The sequence below is a fragment of the Cynocephalus volans genome, chromosome 7, assembly GCF_027409185.1.
Source record: "Cynocephalus volans isolate mCynVol1 chromosome 7, mCynVol1.pri, whole genome shotgun sequence".
In the NCBI taxonomy this organism is placed as follows: domain Eukaryota; kingdom Metazoa; phylum Chordata; class Mammalia; order Dermoptera; family Cynocephalidae; genus Cynocephalus; species Cynocephalus volans.
The window spans coordinates 123,330,173-123,348,438 of record NC_084466.1 but is presented as its reverse complement, the minus strand read 5'-3'; the positions used below and the strand labels follow the sequence as shown (position 1 = coordinate 123,348,438).

The following is an 18,266-nucleotide window of genomic DNA, read 5'->3' as shown; positions in this document are numbered from 1 at the left end:
AAAGTTTGTCCTAGTATGGGTTAAAAAAGTAGAAAAACAGAAAAAGACCCCAGGAAAAATGAAAAAGAGGGGAGTGAAAATAATTCCACAAGGAAACATTAAAGAAAACATGACTGTTAGTTCAAAACAGATAAAGCGTCATTTAAACAGCCTTCAAATATGTGAAGAATTTTTGTAAAAGGAATAACAATCAGTTATGTTTACATCAAGGGGTTAAATGGTCTTGAGTTGAAGTATAGTAGTATCAGTTGGCCTTAACTTTTTGACAAAGGTAGAACACTAAAAGAAACAAATACAGATTAGAGAGAATTCCTGATTTGTTGATTTATTTATTCAACAAATAAATATTTTTGATCTTTTATTATTAGCATAGCACTCAACAGGGTGCCTGCAATTTCAAATCTTCTATGTTGAATTTAATTGAACTGTGTATCCTGGAGGGTAAATCTATTCTCTTCTCTCTTCCCACTTCCCCTTCCTCCCTCTTCACACCCCACCCCACAACCACTGGATGCATTCCCTAGGTCTCTCCCACTGTCTCTGATTCTAACCATCTCAATCAGGTCAAATTGTACCTTTACTCATTTGCTCTTTAATGTATTCTGTCCTCCAACATGTATGGAATCCACCCCCTTCTCTTTGTTCCCACTGTCAAAGATCAAGCTCTTTTTATCTTTCACATGAAAAAGTTCCGTCTTCTAATAGGTGTTCCTGCTTTCAGCCTCTCCCTCATTCCAGTTCAATTTCCATATGACAGTAGGATTAACTTTCTATGACACAGATTTCATCATGTCATGATTAAAAAGCTTCAGTAGGGCTGGCTGGTTAGCTCAGTTAGTTTGAGCATGGCCTTACAACACCAAGGTCAAGGGTTCGGTTCCCTGTATGGGTCAGCTGTCCAAAAAAAAAGAGCTTCAGTGGAGCTCTACTGCTTTTCAAATAATGTCAAAGAAGTCAGGAGTCTAACTTTTCTCAACCATATCTTTCAATAATTTCATCATGCATCTTGTGGTCTAACCACACAAGACTGCTTTAAGATTTCCTAAGTATTCTCTCATCATAAAGATTTTGCCTGTGCCATTCCCACTACTCAGAATGCCTTTCCCTCCTTGTATAAAATTTTACTCATCCTTTAAGACCCAGCTCAAATTTCACTTCTATTGTAGTCAATCTTCTCAATTCCATGGCACGTAGAATTAAATGCTCCCTCTCTACATAGTATATTCTATAAAGAATTTGTTAAATTCTATTATAGTTATTTAGCTGTCTTCTCCCCACCCAGACTATGAAATCTTTAATCCTGATTCATATTTGATTTCCCAGTATACAACATATAATAGGTTCTTATTAAACATATGAATAAATAAATCTTCCTATAAATCAGCTGACTTAACATGAAAAAAATTCTGCTTCATATTTACAGACTGAAATTTTAGGTCGAGGTAATTTACCTCACAGGTATGCATGCCACTGGTTACAAGGAACACCAGAGAAAAGAACACCAACCCACTGTTTAAAAAAACAAGTGATCACGTAGATGGATCAGTGCTACTTCTTCACTGTCAGAAATATAAAACAAAAACTAAAAGCAAATGGCTGAATGCTGGTATATAATAATTTGTCAGCAACTTAAATTATTTCCAACTTTTCATCTCCCCTACTTCATCTAGATGTGCTATTTGTTTCTACCTGTGGATTGACATTTTGAGGTCTAGGAGATATATGTATAGTGTTTTCACAAATAACAAAGATGGGAAAATAGACATTTTGCTTTCTGATTAAACCAAATAAAAGGAAAATTAACTCAGAATAAAGGCCATTCTTGGTGCTTATATTTCATGCTTGTTACTGAAATTCACCTCCTATTGCTTAAATCCTTTGACTTAAGCACCTTTCCTGAGTTGCCCAGGATCTTTGGTAGTTCATGGTCTCCAGTCTGAGTTCTCAATCCCTTCTACCTGACTTCCTTGGACTCTGAATCTCTTGCTAGAACATTACAGACTAGGAGATTTCATGTTAACCTCGAGAACCAACCACAGACAATTAAGTACTAGCTTCTGAGAGTCTTGAATCAGCTGACCTAACATGAAAAAAAAAAATTACAGGCTGGCCAGTTAGCTCAGTTGGTTAGAGCACAGCATTGTTAACACTGTAACACCAGGGTCAAGGGTTTGGTTCCCTGTACCAGCCAGCCACAAAAAAAGAAAAAAATTACTAGGAGAAACTAATTACTATGAGTCAATATGGGTGTATAATGAAGCATAGTAGTATCAATGGCTGCTGTTAGTTCTATACGCTAGCAATGCATCTGATAAAGTTGCTCATAACTTTGAGCAGAACACGAAACTATGAGTTAAATTCAATTGGGGATTAGTAACTGGCTAAAAAATTTTAATTTCCCCATAAAATTCTGAATAACGGAGCTAAGTCAATATGAAGGGAAGATTTATATAATGCGGTGGTTCTCAAACTTTATCCTGCATCAGAATCCCCTGGAGGGCCTATTCAAACAAAATGCTGGGCCCCACCCCAAGAATTCCCAATTCAGTAGGTGAGGCCCAAGAATTTACATTTCTAACAAGTTCCCAGGTGGATGCTCTTGCTGCTCATCTGGGGACCATGTTTTGATGATGTACTATGTATCTCAGGACACTAATGTACTACATCTCAGGATATTGATAACAGGTTTTATTCAACATTTTGCTAATGACCTTGTTAAATATGTAGAAACCATGGTAACAGATCTATAGATGACATTAACTTGACATAAACAGATCTAAATAGGCTAGTTACGAAACAAACCTTAAAATTTATTAAGGATAATCTTATAAGCTTAAAACAAAAACCAATCATACAAGTATAGGATAAGAAAAACAGAGATTAGCAATCATAAAAGAAGGGAAAGATATATAGGTTTTAGAACAATGTAGCTTCAATGATTTGAAAGTATACTCTGGCTGCAGAACAATTTGGGCTTTATTAATAGAGTATGAAACTATGTATTTGATAGCCCAACTACATATCATACCGGTTTCCCTACACCTGCGTATTTCTCTAGTTAACTGTGGGTATCAGATATTAAACAGAAGATAGTCAGACCAATTTATTCAAAGATCTTCCAGATCTAAAATCATATCACATAAGAACAGTAAAAGGAACTGTTGATATCTAGCCTTCAGAAGATTCACAGGAATATAAAAGCAGTATTCATATGATTGGCTTGTAGATGAGGATTTGGTTTTTTCTCTATGACCCTAAGCAGAACTGCCACATATAGCTGTGAAGCTGCTTACTATACATGAGTGCCCAGCTAAGGAAAAGAGGGGGGAGAAGCAGAGCTGAAATCCAGCTCACATGTCGCTTGACAAGCTATGTATCTTGGTAGGGGTCAAGTCCAATTGGAAAAAGGGTAAACTTTCTCTAATTTATATAAATGGGATAGCTCTGGAGGGCTTTTTCCTTTTCTAATAGACTAGTGGTGACCCTAGCTCTAGGGGAGAACTAGGTCCATTAAGAGAAGTTTAGAGAGAAAGTATCTTCAGCTAAATGTAAGAGATTGACAGAGTGTTGTATTATCGGTAAACCCATTTTATGAGAAGTAGCTAATCCCCCAAATTGGATGTTCAAGGAATGGCAGACAACTATTTGGCAGGATTATTTTAGAGAGGATTTCGAGGTGGAGGAGTGTGTAAGCACATCTGTTATTACCAGTTAGGTGGTGAAACTCAATGATCTTTTAGCTTCTAGGATTCTTCATCTGAACTACCTGCCTATCTTCTCTTCCATATCCCAGTTGATTCCCATAGTGTCAAGACCACTTTTCTCCACAAGTTTACCATGCATTCCAACCTTCCTTCTGCCTAGCCAAATTCTTCTTCCTGTCCTTTCTTCTCCTTTCCCTGTCCCAATATGTAGAAAGTATACATTCTGCATTAATACTGAAAAGAAACTTTGTATTTAAAAAAAGATTTCCTTCCAGGTTAAAAAAACAAACAAACAAAACTTACTTAACACAGGATGAAAACTAAGTTTTTAAATTCTCAACATATTCATTAGAGGAAGCTAAGCTTCATTTTTAAATGATTTATGTATCAATCACCGGAAATTTGTGGGTTGGGGGTTGCTAGCTCTTTTGCAACAGAAAGAATATGGAAGTCTTCTTCATTATCTATACTACACTACTTAAAGTAAAAAGATGCCTTCTGGAAAAGAGAACATTTAACACCAGATGGAGTAAAAAAAAGCATTAAAATATAATCAGTTAATTTATATTTGTTCAGTGAGTACTAAATGCATGATATTGTATTAAGAAGTAATGATTAAGATAACACATAGTTAGTATTAAGGAGCACAGCCAACCACAGGCAAATCTTAAAGGAAGCCAAGCTGTCTACTCTGGTTTGTCTTTGAGTATAGGTCTTTCTCTTTCCATATCCACGAGAGTACCTCAAAAAGTTCATGGAAAGATTTATATTATCTTTTAATTCTATTTTTCCATGAACTTTCTGAAGTAACCTCATACAGTGCCAGAACCTTAGCCCCCATCAGGCTAGAGTTTTACCCCTATTGCACTTGACCCAGACTTCCTTAACTGAGCTATACCTCATACTCAGGACCTTTCTTAGTCTTTCCCAAGAGATTAGTCCTTTAAGAAAATATCAGCATTTTACAAGAAGCCTTCAGTAAAATGAAAGCGAAAACTGTCATATGGTAGAATAGTGAGGCAAAGATTTTGGGGTAAATATGTCTTTCTCTAAGGCTAGCCCTTCATGAGAGAGGAGAATGGAGGGAAGATTTAGACAGGTGAAGATGTCTAATCAAACAGTAATTTCCATTTTTGAGCAATAAATCTAATTTAGAAGACACAACCAAATGTCAACAAAGAATTCAACCACCTAATTATTTTGAAGCCACACTAAAGATGTAATACAGGAGTCCCCCCTTATCCATGGGGGATATGTTCCAAAACCACCCAGTGGTGCCTGAAACCTTGAACCCTATATATACTATGTTTTTTTCCTATATATACAAATTTTGATAAAGTTTAATTTATAAATTAGATATGGTAAGAGATTAACAACAATAACGAATAATAGAATAATCATAATATACTGTAATAAAAGTTATGTGAATGTAGTCTGTCTGTCTGATCTCTCTCTCAAAATATCTCACTGTACAGTACCATGGGTAACTGAAACCAAGGAAAGTAGAACCATGGATGAGGGGGAAACTACTGTAATACAAAATGCATCAAGCAACATTTATGTAAGATACTTATATAAGAAATGTCATACTAGAATGATCTCCTCAGGCAACTTTTAAAGAACTTAAAGAAAACAGTTTCAAACTATGTATTTGTAGAATGGGAATAACAATTACTTTGAGCTTAAAACTTGTTTTAAAAAGTGGTTTTGGGGATAAATATTTTTGTAAATACAAAATAAATATTTTATAAATAACAGTTTTATTTTGAAAAGAAATATAATAAATGTTTTCTTTTATGAGAGAAAATTAGAAATGCCTTCTAGGAAAAAAAAAAAAAATGAATCCTCTTTCCTAAAAGAAAAAGAAAAAAAAAAAAAGAACTACTATTCTTTTGCCTTCTAAATAAGCATTTTCTGGTTTTTTAGAGGAAATTGATAGGTTTTTTAAAACCTTGAATTTATTTTGTGTGTATTAGACAATTGGCCTTCTTCAAAGAGGCTATGTAACTATTTTCTTTAATATTAATTATGTTTTTCCTAGCAGAATGCCATATACACAATGAGCACACAAATATACTCGTTGGAAAAAAAAGTCACTCCTGCTTCAACTAGTTGGTAGCAGCTGACATCTAATTTTTTAATGTCATTCACAAAGAATGTATTATTGCAAATTCTTCCTCAGACATATTTTATAATCCTTCTTATGCCCCACTGATTTTCAATTTATCAACAGTGGTGCCTGGCTGAATTGTCAACCAGGAATTTTCATTTTTAATAAGTGTACCATTCATTTGAAAGCACTGCTTGAAAATTGCTCATGTACACCTATATCTCATACTTAAAGAGCTATAATTTAAGAGTTACTAAAACCCATATCCAGAAGTACATATAACAGGGTTAATAACCAAACAGCATATCCAGTCTTGAGGCAGATCAACTAATGACAACACTAGATTATGGAATCTGCTAACCTTGTTACCTAAACAAAACAGAGTGAAAAACAATGGCAAAAGAAAAGGCTGGGGAAATCTTTAGGAAAGAGAAACAAAAATTCAGAAGCTTCATTGGAAATGCAGATCCTAAGAGTATCCTCCTAGCAAATATATAAAAAGTTACTTACAAAGAAATTAAGAATGACAAAGTTAGATTTACAACAAACATTAGGAAAGTCTTGGCAAGAAGGCAAGAATTACCAGAGGAAGGGATAGTGGGAGAAATGAATCACCTTTTTAGTTATCTCAACCTGGATTGCCTCTCTATAAAGGCCCTAACTGTGAAGCTGCGATATTTTTCTCTTCCTGGAAGAAAGTTAGCCCTATTCCTTAGGCTGCTGAAAGTTTACCTGAATTAGACTTCTTCCCTCCTTTCCAAACCATCCTACCATATACAATTTTTTTTCATATAATTTAAATATAGATTCCTAGACATGCATGAGATTTAACCCATATGGTACTTACATTCACATTGTATGACATCTAAGTTAAATTGCTGAACAGCTCCCATGCTTATTTGTTTTAACTCACTGTCCAGTAGCATCTGCATTAAGGATGTTGACAGATGCTGGCAGGCTGACATGCAAGCTGTCTGGGCAACTTTCCCCTGTTTAAAACAAACAACCAAACCAAAAAACAAATAAACAAACATAGAAATATATCATAAAGTATCAGAAAAAATATATACCTGGCATTCTTTTTGCTGCTTTTGTTTGGTACAATAGTGATTACTAGCCTTTCTGTATCTGTATTCTGAGTGGCCATGCCTTTATACCATAGGAATTAAAATTAATATTCTTAGTTCGCTCATCTTTCTCAGGATGTAAGTATCATTAAAGCTCTAATTGTACAAAATAATTAAAATACTTACAAGTTAAAAACTATTCTTATTTCAGATCTCTTGAAATGTCAAGTATTTTTTAGAATACACATTAAAATATGACATTTGTGATATAAAATAACTGTCAGATTGACAGAACATTTTATCCATATAAAGTTCTCCTTTATATATTTAGGAACATCATAATAAAGGAAGAGTGATTTATTATTATCACTATTTAAACCGCACCTTAAATTCAAAATATATTTTGAATCATAACTCTTTACTTCTAATCAGAATGTCAGCCTAGCATAGCATTAATTATTGGTGGGGGGAAAAAAAGGCTTGCCTACCAATACTGACTTCAAAATCATCTACAGATCTGCATTTAGTTTTCAAAATTAAGTTTTAAAATCATCTGGTAATTTTGAAATGTGTATTTAAGTAAAATACAAATACTTGTTGTTTTCTTTCATTACGATACACATCATCATAAAATATTTTCTACTATAATAAGCTACTACAGACTCCACATGAACTTTCACTGGTAGACTTAATTGAATTGTTTTCTTAAAAATGACTATTTTAAATGCTTAGCTTCTAGATTACACAGCTAAATCACAATACTACATCACTTTGGGTATAAATTTTTCCTGAAACAAGTTCTGCATTTCAACTCTAAGTTTAAAATAGAATATTATAAAGATGCTTATAGATAAAGTTTTCCAGCCATCCTGCTCCTTGGATGACAACCTCAACCAATAATTATGTGATTTGCTAACGGACTGATTCCCATGATAGGATTCAAAATCTATGAATATAGTTAGAAATAATGACTTTTGGAAGACATGCCATGTTTTGCCTCATTTGCAATAACAAATATTTATCCAGTGATATGTGATAATTGTGGTTTTTCCTACTTATCAGAAAGGTCAATAAAGCTAAAAAATCATTTAAAAATTCTTCCAAACATAAGTGCTACAATATATTGGTACAAAAACATTTACATAGAGTTGATTTGTTAGAAAAGTGATAACATAAATATATTTCGAGTCATTTATTAGAACATTTGTTCTTTAAATTACTCATTAAAAGTCAGACTAGAAACAAACAACTTTTATGAATGAGTTCTTAGCATTTAGACACTATGCACAGTGAAAAACTGCATATCTGAAATGGAATGTCAATTTCTCAATCAAAAACCTTTGAGATAAAAGCTGATGCAAACAATATATCTGACAGATACTGATGAAGTGCCAAAAAGGAATGTAACAAACAATGCAAAACCCAGCATGCTTCAATATCCCCCAAACCCAGGAGGAATTAGTCTGGGAGACATGCAGCTCCATTGCCCACAGAATATCAATAAGAATGGGATGGGGAAGCAGAAAAAGGATAAATCAATGACATGTCATTTAATTATAATGTAATAGGCTTGAGAATACTTAATGGAAGTGTCATTTTGACCTTGTGGAACAACCAGTGCATTTTAGTTTAATGTACTCCTCCATCAAATCAGCTCCATGTCCTATTTATGTTGCCACTGTCACGTACTAACGGCAAAAGATTAAGAAATTGCCAAAAAATCACTACAAAATTCATTTCAAAGTAAACATACTGCACAATTTAAGTGGTATTGTTTTAAGGAAACCTTTAAAATTTAACATGGGTTCAGATGCTACAAATGATTACAAAGTAATAGTACTGGACCTGAAAACAATGGTAAGAGTACAAATACAGGTTATTCCACAAACCTGGTGGAAACACGTAATGAAAACACACACACAACAATTTAGCTCTTTATTTAAATAACACATGTAATAACAAAATTCTAATATTAAATTTCTTTTGATCAGGCATATTAAAAACAGGCTTATTGTTCTCAAAGATAAAAGTTTAAAATATTTATAAAATACTTTATAAATCTTCAAGTGAAATAAATTCTTCCTTTTTATAGCTCAAAATTTAAGTTAATAATATCAAAGGTAAGATTAAGTTTTTTACACATAGTATTTTAAATGTCTACTTTCTAACTATAAAATGTGTACAAATATTCTCAAACTTCATGTACTGCTTATTTTAAATAGAAAAATATCAAAGTTACAAAAATTTGCACATCCAAAAAAATGTTTGGCAATTTATTTCTGATCCCTATAGCCCTTGTCACACTTTGGTATAATCAAATGCCCCTTTCTGAACACTATTATTGTTATTATTGTTAATGCTCCTTAATAATATATTATTTTCTAGAATAAAAATAATCTAAGTACTTTTATAATTATCTTTAAAAACTATCCCTCGGGCTGAGCCGGTGGCGCACTCGGTAGCGTGCTGCGCTAGCAGCGCGGCGACGCTCCCGCCGCCGCGGGTTCAGATCCTATATAAGGATGATCGGTGCACTCCCTGGCTGAGCGCCGGTCACCGGAAAAAAAAAATAAAATAAAATAAAAAAAAATAAAAAAAAAAATAAAAACTATCCCTCTTCATTAGAGATACTCTGGTTTTTAACATAACAAAGCCAAAATAATTAAGTGAAATGACTGAGAAAATATAGCACATTTAATAAATTACAAGCACCTAAAAATTTCTCCTGCCCTCATCTGAAAAATTAATTGCAACTATTACTAACATTTTCTTTCTCTTTAACACGAAGTTCAACAAATAAGTAAAAACACCTGCTAAACTTTTAAAGTAACTACTTTTTTACCCTACTCTAACATTTTGCTTTACAACTTGCAAAGAGAGAAAGCCTTTAGACAAACTTCTTATATTTCAAAGGAACTTGTAAAAGAGAATCTGCTGACATATTAGATCCTTTTTGCATTACCCCAAAGCTTTTCTTCTAAGAACAATTGTGGTAAAGAGACATTTGGCTCCTAGGAAATTCCCAGAGGGTCAACCATATGCATCCTTCCATGGCACCTTCACAGCGCTGCTTTCTAGATTCATGTCTCAAAAGCAGCTTTCATCATTTACTTGTGTGTCAGTCAATATGATTTATGGACTGCATTCAACAAAGTCAAAGCATATAGAATGAGAAATATGACTACAATCTGCTAATTTGTTTTGTATTGAGCCACTTAGAGTCAAAGACCTGATGTCAGACTGAGACCAGCAACACAATTAACCAGCCGGTGACAGATTCATCCATCCTCCCTGCCAGGCTGTGCCAATCAAAGACAGCATGAGGTGACATTTGGTGAAATCAGTAAGAAAACTCATTCTCTAAGTAACCTATGTCAGACCTTGATTGACACTTTTTGAATTTAGTTTGTGGAACACAGCCACTCTTTACCCAATAGTCCCTCACTGCAAGCTGTGAAATAAGGCTTTTAATGCCAATCACAGGAACAATAAACCACAAACCACCACCCCTAGTCTAAAAAGGAATCAAGAAAACACATCTGTTTGCATGTCAAGCCAAATTTCCCAAATAATTTACTATTATAGATTAGGCTAAAAATATTCTGTTTCCTTTGAAATGTCATAAAATAACACAGTAACAATAATACAACACATTTTACTAGATTATGCTTCAAAACTGTTCTGGTTTCAAAGTAATGTTTTCATAGATCTACTCTAATATAATAGTGGAAAAAATGTAGAATACTTAAAAACTAATTTGGCACATTTAAATTTTCATTTGAAGTTTTCATTTCTGTCCCACTATTCTCTTATTTCAAAGATCTCATAAAAAAAAAAAAGAAGGTTTGATTTCAATAGTAATTATTTGAAAGCATTTTTCAATGCTGCTTTCATTATCTCCAGTACATTTAACATAAAAATGTGCCCTTGAAATCACAACCATTCTTTCCATATTGGTATACTCTTCCTTAATGATCCCAGGAGAGTCCATTTTCCTTTATTTATATCCCCACAAAAGATCAACTTTGCACAATAAACTACTTTTTTACTTAAGTAAAAAGAAATATACAGACTCAAATATATTGTGCATTGTATTATTCTTTAAATTGATAAAAGGTTTTATTTTCAAAGGTTATACAACCCTTGTCAGAAAAAAAATGGGAGACAAATAAAATAATGGTCAATTTTAATATTAAACCTAACACTGGTAAGTGACCTTATTAATTCTGATTCTATATGGCTTTTTAAAGTTATTTAAAGTAAAGCAGTAAAATATTGCTATTTTATACAAACTTACTGCTTCTCAGTTTGCTACATAAATTTCAGTTATAAGACTGAAATAAGTCTTTTCAGAGACAAGAGAGGAAGTGAAGTTTTTGATGAATTGGTCAGTCTCCTAAAGAGCCACAACCTACAGCCTTTTAAAATACAGACTAAAAGAATGAGGGCTTTCATCAAATGTAAAGTAAACACTAAAATCAGAAATAAAAAGTACTTAACTAAAATATAAAAAAGATGCCTCGTTGAAAACTAGACATTTTAATTCAAGAAATCTACTATTCTTCCTTTTATTTTATACAATAACCACTAATCTAGAGCCTTACTATCTGAAACATCTCGCTCATATGTAAAGAATGTTATTAAATAAGAAAAAAAATTACCTAAAACATTAGTATAGAATATGAAAATTTCCCCATGATTTCACAAATGCACAAGGATTACTCTACCTAGTAAGATCTATTTTAACCAATTTTCTGGCCAAATACTTTATATAACACTGAAATGTCTCAGATTCCTAATAATATAGAATGGATAAATCATAAATGTTTAAATATCAAGATGAATTTCTTTAGAGTTTTAGTAATAATTTCAATACTACCTTGGAGACAGATTTTTGAGATTATGCCAAAAAAATTCATAGGTTTATCAAAATATACTCAACTCTAAAACCACTACCATACCCTACAATAGCTCTTTTATACTTCTATATTCCTCTTATTCTCTTTGTGTCCCCATCTAATTACCTCTAGCCCTGACAGAACTGGTTACCACATTACTTAGCCATAATACCCGTAGTCAACTATGAATTTATTTCCATTCTCCACTCTCAGGCTTTTCTCCTTCCAACAATGCCCAATCATAAGAAAATGAGACAGTAACATAAATGTTTGCTCTTGGGACACACACACACAATAAACAGAACATGATTATCTTAAAGTTGAAAAAAAAAAATTTCCCAAACAGGGAAAACTTCAGGACTACCAGTATTAATATAAGGCACATTTTTATTTGCCTCAAAACTCCCTTATCCCAATCATACGCCTCATCAAACTTTGGCAGTCTTTTTTTTTTTTTTTTTTTAAGCAATCTTTTGAACATGACCTTAGATGGCATGTAGTATCCAGATTTTTAGCACTCGGCAAGTATCATTGCTGCTTTGAGAGCAGTCCCATGATAACATCAAACTCACCTAATTTTAATAGGCAAAAAGAGAATGCAAGGACAAGAAGAGCAGTAAAAGTCAACAGAGGTCAAGGTTTTGAAGAAATGCCTCCACTTCCAAGCTACTGATTATATTGGAAATTTAGCAGGGATAAAATGGTAGCAATAGCATGCACTTGTGCCCAGAGTAGCAGGAAGAGGAAGCTAGTTTGTGCTGTATGTGAGCTGACTGGGATTATTCCTAACTCTTAAATCTGCTTGATAACAACAAATTCAGAAGCTAGGCATGTATTCAAATAGAGAAGTGATAAAATACTAAGGCCCTATAACTCTTCTTACTTGGTAAAAGTAAGAAAAGCAAGAGAAGTTAAAGATGAGCTGTAATTTTCCCTGTGTTGACTCTGAGTAGTATGGCCAAGTCATGGAATTGAAGACTGAAAAACTGAAGCATACCAGGAACCATTATTAAAGCAGCAGCTCTATGACAGCACAGCTGTCCTTATTTCCTTATGTCCTTATTTCCTTATGTAAGCATCCAGCTCTGAGCACCAGGGCAATATATATAAATATAATTTACTATTTCACATTCCCAGAATAACTTAAAATCTCCAAAGAAGTTGCCAGAATCACTAACAGTTTAGACAACAGAGGTGGTTTATATGATCATTAGTAAATTGGGCAAATGTCACCCAAGCCAACTGGCTCTCTCTCATTAATACATACAGGGTGGCTGGTATATTATAAACATAGCCATATACAAAAATACAGCAGAGAGTAGGCTTCTGTCATTCAAGGTTTTATATTTAGGTTTCAACTTTTGAGGATGACACTCAGAGTCCAATACAAGTAGGGCTTTATTTGCTGGGGCTCACGTTTGAATAATGTGTTCTGTGGAGTGGGTTATGATGGGGGGGGGAATCACTCAAGGACTGAGTGCAAAGTCCCAACCTCCCCAACTCAAAGTGGCTCTGCTTTCTTCTGTTAGTTGACATGGATGACGTTAACTCTCATTAAAGTCTACAGTTTTCAAATACATTTTAAAGCCTTTTCTGAAAGAAATCATATGGCATAGCAGTATTCTCAAATTGGGAATACTCAAAGTTCTGGTATATACTCATCCTGATTGACAAAGGCTTTCTGAACAGGTAATTTCACTAGGTTAAGCCCTGGATGGTGGGCTATTAGAGTCACTTCCAGTTGAGGAAATACCTGGGATGGGATTTTAAGAGTAAGGATAACGTATCAAGAGAACGGAGGATACATATTAAAACAAAACAAAACCCATAAAAAGTGGGAGGGAGTGATCAAGGTATACCATTTACCATTTTTTTCTAGAAACAACCTTGTACATGACAGTCAATACTCTGAAAGTAAAGAATCAGTCCTTCCAGACATCTACAGTAGGTCTTTGCCAACTGCTCTTCTCTTGCTTCTGAAGAATGGACAAAGAGGCTTTTACTCTCAATGCTACCATCTACCACACTGATTTCCATAATAGACAGAAAGATCTAAAACAACATGACAGCTCTCCTATGATGTCTAAAGTCTCCTGAATGAAAGAAAGGAAGTCATTAAAAGGTTGTCGTCCACCTTCTGAACACCTCCCCTATATGTAATATGAGTCTCAACATGCTCCTTTGGTAGGACTTTACTCTGCGAAGTCTAATCTGTTTATTTTTTGTATTATAGTACCCTGCATAAGTTTTTTATAACTATATACCGGCATCTTGGCCTGTTGTACTTTCTGTTATCTCTACCCGACCTGCAAACATCCTGTAAATATGATTGCATCAAGTCTATTCTACCTCTCCCATTAGCTCTCCCTCACCTTTCTCCATTACTGTTCCCTACATAAATGGAAGAAAAAAAAGAAAAATGGAGGTTCTTTTGCATCGCCAGACCTTGGCCTGCATAGAAAACTTCTGATTCCAATGTCTTCCTTTACCATTTCCTTTCTTCTTCCTCAGAGATCCAGCCTCCTTTTTGCTGTCTTTTTTTTTTGCTCACAATAAAAGGTAATTTCAACTCAATCCCTTACCTAAATATTTTAGTTCCTTCCCCCCTCCCCCCACCATTTCAACTTCTGCCCACTTAACTCAGGGGGGAAAAGTATCTTCTATTTTTTTCTTTCTATTGTGGAGCACGGGATAAAGGGGAAGATACCATTTGACTTCCTAGAACTTTGCCACTCCTATCTGCAAAAACTTAAGTAAATTTCTAAACATGAATTCTCTGTTGCCATCTGGCAGTTTTACTGCACTTTCACCTGTTTTTAGTCCTGAATCTTCCTGTTCAAGATGGTACTTTGCTCATAAAGCCTGAACCGATGATCTAGTCTATTTCATCTACAGCTCTCTTCAACAGTGAGGTTATAAGATACATATTAGTGTGCATATGTATGCATGCACACTAATACAATACATATACATACATTTAGTCTATAGGCTGAGAAAAGTCCATTTTAATTCTTTCCATTTATATCTCTCATCTGTTTCTTACAGGTCAGATCTTGTAGTTCTCTCCTAATCCACTGGTTTCCTAGTAAAACTCTCATGTTGTTTCCTTCTAAGAGCCTCTCTATTACTACTACTTCTTCCAACTAAGCCCCAACTGAGAGCAATTTAAACTATTTTCTATATGTTTGACAGCAGAGAAATATTTAAATTTGCTATGATATATAGATATATACACACACAGACTTACAACTTACGAAATTAAGTTTCTCACCAAGATTAGTCAGAATTTAGTTAATTGAGACATCAACTTAATAAATGCCTAAAAGGATTAAAGGTATAAAATACAAGTATGTTTATTTTCAATTAAGAAGCAATATATATATATACATTTGCAATTAACTTCAAACAGTGAAAAATCACATTTCACAGCATTAAGAAAAAGCTTAATAAGAATACAGGATTGGCTGGTTAGCTTAGTTGGTTAAAGCATGGTGTTATAACACCAAAGGTCAAAGGTTCAGATCCCTATACCAGCCAGCTGCCCCCCCCCCAAAAAAAGAATATAAATTCTATTTCAGATATATAGGGGGCTTTGACTGTTTTCAACTTTTTCATTTACATTCTCTCTCAAAGTTCTTTAACTCTCTCCAATGCAATGATATACTGTCAATGGTTTGTTCATGTGCGTTTCGGTGTACTTGAAATTAACTCATTATAACAATATGGAAAAGTATATCAAAAGGTGTCATAGAAATACCTCATTCATTATCACAGAAAAAACTATCCCATATATGTAACTTTTTCAAAACACTAGATGTTGAAGTGCCAAACTTAAAAATTTCTAATGCAAATCTATCTAAAACTGATTCTACAATCTGTTCCTGCCTTCTTAAATTGAGAACAATAAAGAATTTGAGTTTTTGGATAGCAGAGTCAGCCTCACTTCTGAACATCACCTCTGTATTTTAAATATATATATGGTTTATCAACAGGAAATCTGTTAGCAAGCTTAATAAGTACTTAATAATCATTATATTAAATGAGTAAAAAGGCCAAGTGAAAGCCTGATGGTCTGTCTCTTCAATAGGACAAAATATTTGTCCTCGGGGCTGGGAATTTGTAACAGTTATTTTTGTACTAAGGGTCTTTCATTTTGTTTTAATCACTACTGAACTTACAGTTGAGTCTAAAGAGTTGTAGTTTTATTTCGGTTTTTTTTTGATCGGTAAGGGGATCGTAACCCTCGGCACGGTGTGGTCCGCACCGTGCTCAGCCAGTGAGCACACCGGCCATCCCTATATAGGATCCGAACCCACGGCCTCGGCGCTAACAACACTGCACTCACCCGAGTGAGCCACGGGGCTGACCCTAAAGAGTTGTAGTTTTAATTACTGTGTTATTCTTTCATGGAGGTATGCAAGAAATGAGTAAAATAAACATAGAAATACTCACATTTATAATCAGTACTTATATCATCTTTACTAAATAACTCTTATATAGACATTTTCCTAATTCTGCCTGAGAATAACAGACCAAAAACTTTCTTCAAAACTAAAAAATATTTTATATTTGACCAACAAATTTTGATTCAAAAACTGATCTTTGGCAGTGTAATTTTTATACTGTTTACAAAAACAAAAAACTAATCTTTATATTGTCCACTATTTCTTCACTATTTCTTTCATATTTACTTTAAAAATACATATCAAGCACTCACTCTGTGTAAAAAATTGTGTTAAATGCTACCGAAGATACAAAGACAAGTAGATATAGTTCCTGATATACGGAAATAAATTCTAATAGGGGAAAGAAAGTAAGTCTACAAACAGCAATAGTATAAGACAGAATATAAAGAGGATCATAAAAGAGGGACAGAGTATCCTCATACAGTTAAGTGGAATCAGCAAAGGCTTCGTGAAAGAGGGGGCATTAGAGAAGGCTTTGGGAAGAGATCCAGGATTTTTACAGCTATATATGAAGCCAAGGCAGAAAATCCAAGACAGATCAAGGACACAATGAATATGTCAGTTTGGATATACATGTTGAGTAATGGTCAGAAATGTATCTGGAAAGAGGCTGAGATCACTTTTTTGCTAGCCTGTGGAATTTTTACTTAATTCAATAGATAAGCCAGAGCCCCTAAAGTTTCTGAAGAGGGAAATAAGATTAGACTGTGCTTTAGAAAGACTAATCTGTCACTGGTATGTTGGACGGAATGAAGTAAGGAAGACACTGTTGGTAGAGACCAATTAGAACATAATTACAATAATCTGAACTTGAACTTCAATAACAGGAATAAAAACAGAAAGGGTAGAAACATTTAAATTTCAAATGCTAGATGAGATTTTTTCCCCCAAGAAGAATTTTCAATGTTTATACATTCAGAAAATACTTATTAGCTCTTATTCTGACTGTCAAGACCTCACAACCAGAGGTAGAAGGTACAAACAAATCTAGTAAAAAGCAAAATATGATAAAGCCATAAAAAAAGGTAAGAGCTGAGAGGCAATTCGGGAGAGCAATACTGGGCTGGGGTGAGAAAGAAATATTTGGATCATGAATCACATTGGGTCATGTGCTGGGTTAATTTTCCACAAGTGAAGTTTGGGATAAGGGTTGAAGAGAAAAAGCATTCAGAAAAATCACAAATAGTCTTAGAAGCAAGTAATAACAACTTTTTTTTTTAGTGTTTATTGTATGCCAGGCTCTTTTCTAAATATTTTACGTATACTATCTCATCTAAACATCACAAAAATCTCATTGACCTCATTTTACACATGAGGAAAGACCACAGAGAGGTTTTCAAAAGCACTGCACTCACCACAAACACACCTTCTTATTAACTTTCACAGTCAAGTCCCAGAGAATCTTGATTGCTTCACAAAAACCACTAACACTACCTTCAAACTTAGTTTTCCACAAAATTACAAATATGCGGAGGAACTGGCAAAATAATTTGAATTTAATTTGAGTATCTACAGAGAAAAATAAGCCTGTGACAAGTTTATTAGCTTCTAATTTACATGCTAGCTTTAGCTTGTGTCTACTTACCGACATGGCAGCGTGATCACTGTTGTTAGTCTGAGAAGGAAGTCAGCAAGGCAATCAAATAAAAAAGAAAGTGTATTCCAGTGACAGCAGAAGCAGTATTTAAAACAACAAAAGAAAATACACTCTAATGCCTTTAAATTGTAGTAACATACACAGAACCAACTTACTTGTTTTAATCTATCACACAAATGCAACTATTAATTTAATTTGAAGATTTGTATGAAAGTTTTTACATCTGCACTAATCAGATAAATCCTCCTCCAAACTTTCGTCTATTTAATCAAGTTGTCTAGTCAGGAACAAAATACCAAGAGCTTTAGCAGTTACTAAACATGTGCTGAATGAGCAAATTTAGAAAACACCAGTTATTTGAAAGGATTCTTTGCTATAAAGTAGTCGTTCTCAAACTTTAAGCAAAAAATGCAGATTTCTAAGC

General features: G+C 34.0%; 1 protein-coding gene across 5 annotated transcripts in view; it reads right to left on the bottom strand.

The window, feature by feature from the left end:
- The window catches only part of EXOC6 (exocyst complex component 6), a 205,165-nt gene that overhangs the window by 37,830 nt on the left and 149,069 nt on the right, over positions 1-18,266 (bottom strand). For 3 of the 5 annotated variants that reach the window (XM_063101916.1, XM_063101919.1, XM_063101917.1), the window contains 2 exons: positions 17,831-17,860; positions 6,662-6,803 (listed from right to left, as the gene is read on the bottom strand). In XM_063101916.1, the coding sequence (XP_062957986.1) occupies positions 6,662-6,803; positions 17,831-17,860 (172 nt within the window). The remainder of the gene's footprint in view (positions 1-6,661; positions 6,804-17,830; positions 17,861-18,266) is intronic. The other 2 variants (XM_063101918.1, XM_063101920.1) reach the window with 1 other exon arrangement.